The sequence below is a fragment of the Chrysochloris asiatica genome, unplaced genomic scaffold (genome assembly GCF_000296735.1).
Source record: "Chrysochloris asiatica unplaced genomic scaffold, ChrAsi1.0 scaffold00050, whole genome shotgun sequence".
In the NCBI taxonomy this organism is placed as follows: Eukaryota; Metazoa; Chordata; class Mammalia; order Afrosoricida; family Chrysochloridae; genus Chrysochloris; species Chrysochloris asiatica.
The window spans coordinates 3732713-3740250 of NW_006408568.1; the positions used below are offsets into that span (position 1 = coordinate 3732713).

A 7538-nucleotide genomic window follows, 5' to 3' on the forward strand; every position below is an offset into this window, starting at 1 on the left:
GGCTAGAAGAACAGAAGATACTTCTTGAAAGAAAGACCGACAGGAAAAATACAAAACAATATAGGCAGACCAACTGATTACTAGAAGAACAAGCAAGTTGCTCACCCAGAAGACATCAAGGCAAGTGGTTGGGTCCCCTCATAGCAAACCCCTTCCAAGACTAAGATTCAATGGGAATATATGCTCTGATTGAGGTTGGCCCAGGATCGAGCATTGTTTCGTTTCTGCTGTGCATGGGGTCGCTATGAGTCGGTTCCGACTCGATGGCACCTGACAACAACAACAACAATATGCTCTGATTGGTGACCACGTTCGTCACCGATAAGTGGAAGTGAAAGAAAAACAGCAATGAAGCTGCAAGCTAAGCTCTACAACGTTCAATAGACTCCTGAGAACCAGGGTGGAGACCTGGTTGACCAGCAGTGTGGCAAGACCTGGGGACTCTTGGCCCAGAGTCAGTGACATAGCCACAGAGGACTAGAGTGGAGAGTGAAGCATCCAACTGATACGAAGAGAGAGCATATGCACAAGAACACCCACACTTGCAGATAATACTCACTTGACCTGGCTTCAATGACTGGATGATCAAAGCTCAACCAGAAGAAGAAAGAAGAGGAAAAAAAGAGGAATCTGATACAATTTGATGAACTTGACCTACACCTATGGATGCAGTAGCTCAAAAGAGGGAACAAATCTTTAAAGCAAGGATCATTCCCACCCCCACCATACACAGACTAGACAGGGATGGGCAACTTGGACACTGGCTACCCAAAATGGGGGCTGGGGGGCTACAAAGTGACTGGCTTACAAGCTTTCAAGAGGGAACCTAGATCCATAAGGCATGGAGGAAGGTAGAATCTCCACTGAGTAGTATCCAATCTGTCTAGGCGGAGCTGATGAAAGGAATTGCAGATAGGTCTCTTGTGATACAATAGTGAATAATTGTTATCAGGACTGATTGTGAGGGTTGGAAATGTAAAGGTAGATGTTTTGTAGCATGGAGGGAAGTGATTAACTTTGCAGTCTAGGAACAGAGGTCCCTAGGACCATCAAGGGAGAAGAGCGGAGAGTGGGGCCCTACCCAGAGAAAGTGATGCCGGAGATGGAGGCAGAGACAATGACGTGGAGAGATGGAGCAGCTGAGGACTCTAGACCCAGAGAGGGAGAGAGGCTGTGTGCTGATGACCCGGGGACAGGCTTACAGGGTATACCCTTTGGCTGGTTGATGATGCATGGCGGGGATTATAACTATGGCAATGAAATGATATACGATAGGATGAATGTAAAACTAATGTTCTCCCATGTAAACTATCACATAATTCAAAATAAAACATTAAAAAAAAAAACTAACACCAGTTAGTTTTCAGATTTAGGTTCATGGAGCTCCATGTATGTCTGTGTTCAACAGGGTTTTCAGTGGCTGATTTTTCAGAGGTAGATAGCCAGGGTTTCATTCTGAGCCATCTCTGGGTGGACTCAAACCGCCAACATTTTGATTAGCAGCTGAGTGGGTTAACCGTTTACACCACCCCACTGTAATCATGTGGTCTGTATTTCAGCTAGGCAGGGGAAACAGCCTTTATCTCACAGTGACCAAACCAGCTAACCTTAGTAGAAAATGTTGGTAATGAGAACACAGATGTACCTTGTATGGATTACACTCATATTCCTCTGAGCTGTTAGCTTGGGAGCACAATATTTGAGACAGATGATCTCAGTGATTGAGAAAAATGCAGGAGGAAATTGGATTTTCATTGAAAAATAGCATTAAATAGACAGAAGCAATATCTTTGTTGGTGTCCTACCTGTCATCGACTATAAAAGTCAAGAGATTTTTACTAAAGCTTTAAGAATAAAATTTGGTGTACTTTCTAGAAGGGTGAAGAGGAAGCCAACTTCACGGCTCCTGTAAAGTTTTTGCCCACGATTTCCCTGGAACATAGTTTTAACAGCTAATGCTTTCACCCTCCCTGCCCCCAACAGCCACCAGAACTTGTATTAAAAAATTAATCAGGTAACCAATTAATTTTTCTTAAATTCCCTTCAGTAATTTTGAAATTTTCATGATATTATTCCCAAAAGAAATCAGTAGCATTATGATCTGTGTTTTCCATCAATACAATATAATGAATTTCATTTCATTTCCCATCCTCTCTCAGTACCATGGAAGCCTCTGGGTGGTACAAATGTTCATGGGCTGGGCTGTAACCAAAAGACTGATGGTTTGAATCCACCCAGAGGAACTATGGAGAATGGCCTGGTGACTTGTTTCTGAAAAATCTGCCAATGAAATTCCGATGGAGCACAGCTCTACTCTGACACACACGTACGGTCACCGTGAATCCAAACGGTCTCAATGGTGACTGGCTTGATTTTTGTTCTTCCTCACCAACCTTTTACTCACCTCATGAATATCATCAACTAAGCTTACTTCATGCAAAATTGCAAATAAAAATGAAGCTTTATATTCCTTAATAAACGATGGATAATAAATGTTCTTAAAATATGTGGAGCGATAATAAAAATGTGTAATAGCTGATCAAATAAAAACTATAAACTTGCCTGATTGAATTTATCTAGTTCTTCTTTCCTCTTTTAACAGTCAAGGGATGAGATTCTTGCTAATTTCTCTCTCAAAAGAAGAGTAGATTTGTGAGGCCTGGAGAGCTCAGGACCTAGAATCAATCAGTGACTATGGCACTGAAAATTGCACCATTTTAGAACTACCTCAGCTGCACTCAGGGTAACTGACTCAATTATTGATTCAATTATTTCACAGTTACAGAGTCTGAAGGCTGAGACTAGTGGGAGGTTGGAGAAATCAAGGTGGTAAATTCCTGCACCTACAAAGGCCGTGCTTTTAAGAGACAATCAGTAGAGAGTGCCATAGATTCTGGCTATCTGGATTCTAATTTGACCTCTAACATTACCTAATTTGGTGTTACTTCCCATTTAGTGCATAGGGTATGTCTCTGTTTCCTTAACCTAGACAGAAGGATTATCTATCCATTAGACTCTTCCAATACCAAATTCCAGTGGGTCTTCAGAATAATGCTTGTAGTCCAACTCAAAGATGCTCTGATGGTACAACGGTTAAGTGCTCAGCTATTAACCAAAAAGTTGGCTCTTTTAATCCACCCAGCAGCTGTGTAGGAGAAAGATCTGGTGCTCTGCTTCCTTGAAGATTACAGCCAAAAGCTCTACAGGGACAGTTTGGCTGTGTCATGAGGGATCTCTGTGAGTCAAAATTGACTGGAAGGCATTCAGTAATAACAACAGCCCAGCACAATAACTAAAGACCCTTCAATGATGATGACATCTTCTAAAGTCAACATAGTCTCCTTCCTAGTCTTGCCCCTACATTGGTCCCCAAATTCGTAATTGTAGCCTGGTCAGCTCAAGATGCTTCTGGCTTCTGCATCTTTGCTCACAGTAATTTTCTCTCCATACTCAATCAAAGTTCCCGTGAAAGTCTTCCTTTCTAATTTCTGCCTTTCTAAATCCTACCAAGCCTTCAAGTCCCAACTCAAACCTTCCTTTTCAAGAAGCATCCTTAGGTCAACCAAGCCTCCTCTCTAGGTCCTTGCATTTACTGACAGCTCATTCAAATTTATACATCATTCTTTATACACTAAGTTGTCTTTCCATAGGTATGTCTTGCTGTATCAGTTACAATGGAACTCCTAAAATCTCTGACCTCCTCTTCATAGTGCAGTGCCTGATACAAGGTAAAAACTCAATCGACAGTTGTTGAGAATTAGTTGCCTAAAACTGGGGAGCCGGGGAGAGGGGACACAAGATATAACTTATAGTAATTGTTGTTGTTAGGTGCCATCAAGTCGGTACTGACTCATAGCGACCTTATGCACAGCAGAATTAAACACTGCCGAAACAATCCTGGGCCAACCTCACTACTGTTGCCACGCTTGAGTCCATCGATGCTGCCACTTGGCCAATCCATCTCGTTGGGGGTCTTCCTCTTTTTCTCTGACCCTCCACCTTACCAAACATGATATCCTTCTCCAGCGACTGGTCCCTAATAGTAATATGAGTTTTGAAATGTTTAGATTAGGTTTGTTACTTCTGGAAACATTTGAGCTATCTGATAAGGAAGCTTTATATCCAAGAAAAGAAAGGAAAACAAATCATTACAACAATAGCAGGATGTGGCATTAAAAAGGACACCTAGGTAAACAAGGATTAGGAATGCTAGCTAATCTTTATTGAAAGCTGAGCTCCATGGTGAGGACTTTGCATGCATTATTTTATCCTTGGAATGACCCTGTGGTTAGGTACTATTATTTTTCACACGTTACAGATGAAGAAATGAGATATGGAGTGGTTGAGTGACTGGCCACCAATGTCACACATTAAGTTTCTCATAGCATGCATGGTAGAGACTTGTAGTTATTTCCCTCTGTTTAGCAGAAAGCAGATTTTTGAACTACAAGGCGCTGCAAGGTCGGCAGTTCAAACGCACCAGCCATTCCTTGGAAACCCTATACAGGGACGCTATGAGTCAGACCTGACTTGACGACACTTAACAACAACAACATGTGGGCTCAGGAGTCCTGGTATGGTGTTATAGGATAAGCACTGGACTGCTAATTGCAAGGTCAGTTGTTAAAACCCACCAGTTATTCCTTGAAAACCCTGTATCGGGTCTCTATGAGTCTAAACGGACTTGAGAGCACTTAACAACAATGTGGGTCTGATCTAGCTTGTGCTTCCTAGTGGCACTCATCAAAGTCTGATTAATAGTTCTTTCTTCTATGTAGAGTAATGGATCATGAGCTGGCTGCTAATCACAAGGTCAGCAGTTTAAATCTACCAATTGATCCATGAGAAAAAGATTAGACTTTCTGCTCCTGCAAAGATTTACAGCCTCAGAAACACTATACAGGATCACTATGAGACAGAACAGACTTGATAGGCCTTAACAACAGCAACACATATATATATATATCCTCAGAGGTCTTTCACCTTCCCCCAAGAAGAAGGTGAGACTCAGCGAGGTGAAACATCTTGTCTGATGTCATCTCACAGAGCTAGGGAGTAGGGCCAAGCTGACTTCAGATATTCAGTACAGAGTTTTTTCTAAATAAGCTCCTAAAATCTCTAACCTTCTTTTCACAGTGCAATGCCTGACAAATTCTCACAAAAATATAGAAAAATGAGTCATTATTTCAATTCCACTGAAGAGGAAAAACACAGGTCGATCACAAGGTAGGCCCAAGTTGCTTGGTGAGTCAGTGGTGGAGTTGGGAGTCAGACCCAGGACTGCGTGAGTCCAAAGTCATCCTTCCGATGCACCATGAGACCTGGGGCAGTAGGGGAAAGGGAGGTGTGAAACGGGCCCCTAAGGAAGACACCAGACTCCAAGGAAAGACTTAGAAACATTCTCTATGAGGCAAAGACCAATCTTCCTAGGTAATTAAGCCCAGAGAGCCCCCTCTTGTGTAGGTCACCCAAGGAGGACACTTAAGAGAGTGGGAAAGAGTGGACCATGCCTCATACTTTCTGAGTTCATGTCCTTAGGCTCTTACTTTATAAGCCCTGTGATCGTACTTCTCTATGCCCTATTGTGGAATTGAAATAATGATTCACTGTCTATATTCTTGTGAGGATTTGTTTGACAAACAAATAGACCCTTAATAAACCTTTCTCTTCCTACATGAGTAACCTGTTGCTTATTTGTTTGTTGCTTAGTGCCGTGGAGTCAGTGGAATCTTATAGTGACCCTGTACAGGGTTTCCAAGGATCGGCTAGTGGGCATGAACTGCTAACCTTATGGTCAACAGTCCAGTGATTATACTACAGTGTTACACCAGGACTAACCTAAAGTGTCCTAAATCCTGAGCTCAAATCCCTTTCTAGACTGGCGGTGGTGGTGGTGTGCCATGGAATCGGTTCCCACTCATAGCGTCCCTGCATAGGGTTTCCAAGGCTGTAAATCTTTCCGGGAGCAGATAGCCTCATCTTTCTCTCACGGAACAGCTGGTAGATTCGAACTGCTGACCCTGAGGTTATCAACCCGACTCAGTTTATAAATGGAATCTTACTATTATTCCTAAATCAAGTTTCTCACCATTTGAGCTACAATCATCCACCAAGATGATCTCCTTCAGCACTTGGGAGGGAGTCCGGTTGATGATACTGATGATAGCCCGTTGTATAACTGACAGCGCTTCATTCATGAATATGAGAATGACGCTGAGAGATGGGAGTTGTGAAGGATATATCTTCTGAAGACACCTATAAGAGATTATTGTTTATAACCACATATTCATTATTTTAATTACTTAAAGATAACTATCTAATCTTCCCTTCTCTTTGTATGATATTATAGTGTAACAGTAAACCTACCAACACCCCAAACTCATTCAGAAGGGAAACTCAGTTGCTTATCACAGTAGCAAAGAAATTTGTATTTGTTTATCCAAAATTATTCTGCTACTGGGATAAAACCTATTTCTTTTCCTTTTCTTTTTCTTTTGTCCTATTTCAGGGCACATTTAATATCATGGGTACAATACCAAAAAGGCCCAAATACAATGAAGGAGGACATCCTCACATTTCTGCCACCACAATGCTCTCTTAACAAGTACTGCTTAAATGGAATGGGGATTTAATCAATTGCACTATTGAGAAAAAAACAACGCAGACGTCCCATCACAGCTAATACCCATATACAATCTAGTTGTGGAATGGATGCTTATAATGCTTAAAACCATTCAAACCTGGATTTGATAACCACACCTCCATGTGTGTGCAGTCTTCAGTAAGATTGACTGTTGTATTAACACCAGCTGAAGAACACGCCATTGATAAAAACCATGGAGTTAAGGCTCAGTAAAGTAACAGAGCCCCATACAAAATGTTTAAGTATTTGAACTACTTGTACTGACATCTATCAGTTGGGTCTCTCATGACAATTAAAAGCTGGTTCTTAACAAAGCAACCCTTTAAAGGCAAAATCACTTCATCTAAGTTTTGACCCAGAAGTTCAACAACAAATCAAGTCCACAGTCTTATTTGCAAAACTAATATACAGTATCTCTAAGTCACTATGTTCAAGGGCAAGAATGATGCTTATTCCATTTTTATAGTTTACTGGAATTTTACATGTTCGATTTGTGATTTAAAAATCTCAAGGTTTTCATTCCTCCAAACTGTCTGAAGACACACTGTGCCACAGACTTAAGACTTCTGTTTCTCCCTCTGTTTTCTTCAGATAGAATCATTTCTCAAGTGTCTAAATTTCCTAGAAGGATATTTTCAGAGGTAGACACTTCTTCAAAATACTTTGACGTCATCAGGTCTGAAACAAGGGGAGGGGAAGAGAAAAAAACTGAAACACAAGGTTCATCTGGCAAGTTTTGCATTAACTGGTACAAACAAGCTGGACAATATAAGAATATAGCTTTTTTTGGCTCAGAAAGTCTGCGTCTTGTCATCAAAAGACTCCCAACCAAAAAAAGTCCAGGCCCAGATGGCTTCACAGGTGAATTCTACCAAACATTCAGGGAAGAGCTGTC

The 7538-nt window shown here is 41.4% G+C and overlaps 1 protein-coding gene across 1 annotated transcript in view; it reads right to left on the reverse strand.

Annotated features, from left to right (window-relative positions):
* The window catches only part of GALNT8 (UDP-N-acetyl-alpha-D-galactosamine:polypeptide N-acetylgalactosaminyltransferase 8 (GalNAc-T8)), a 76901-nt gene that overhangs the window by 28773 nt on the left and 40590 nt on the right, over positions 1-7538 (reverse strand). The window contains exon 3 of the mRNA XM_006862766.1: positions 6089-6255. Within this exon, the coding sequence (XP_006862828.1) occupies positions 6089-6255 (167 nt within the window). The remainder of the gene's footprint in view (positions 1-6088; positions 6256-7538) is intronic.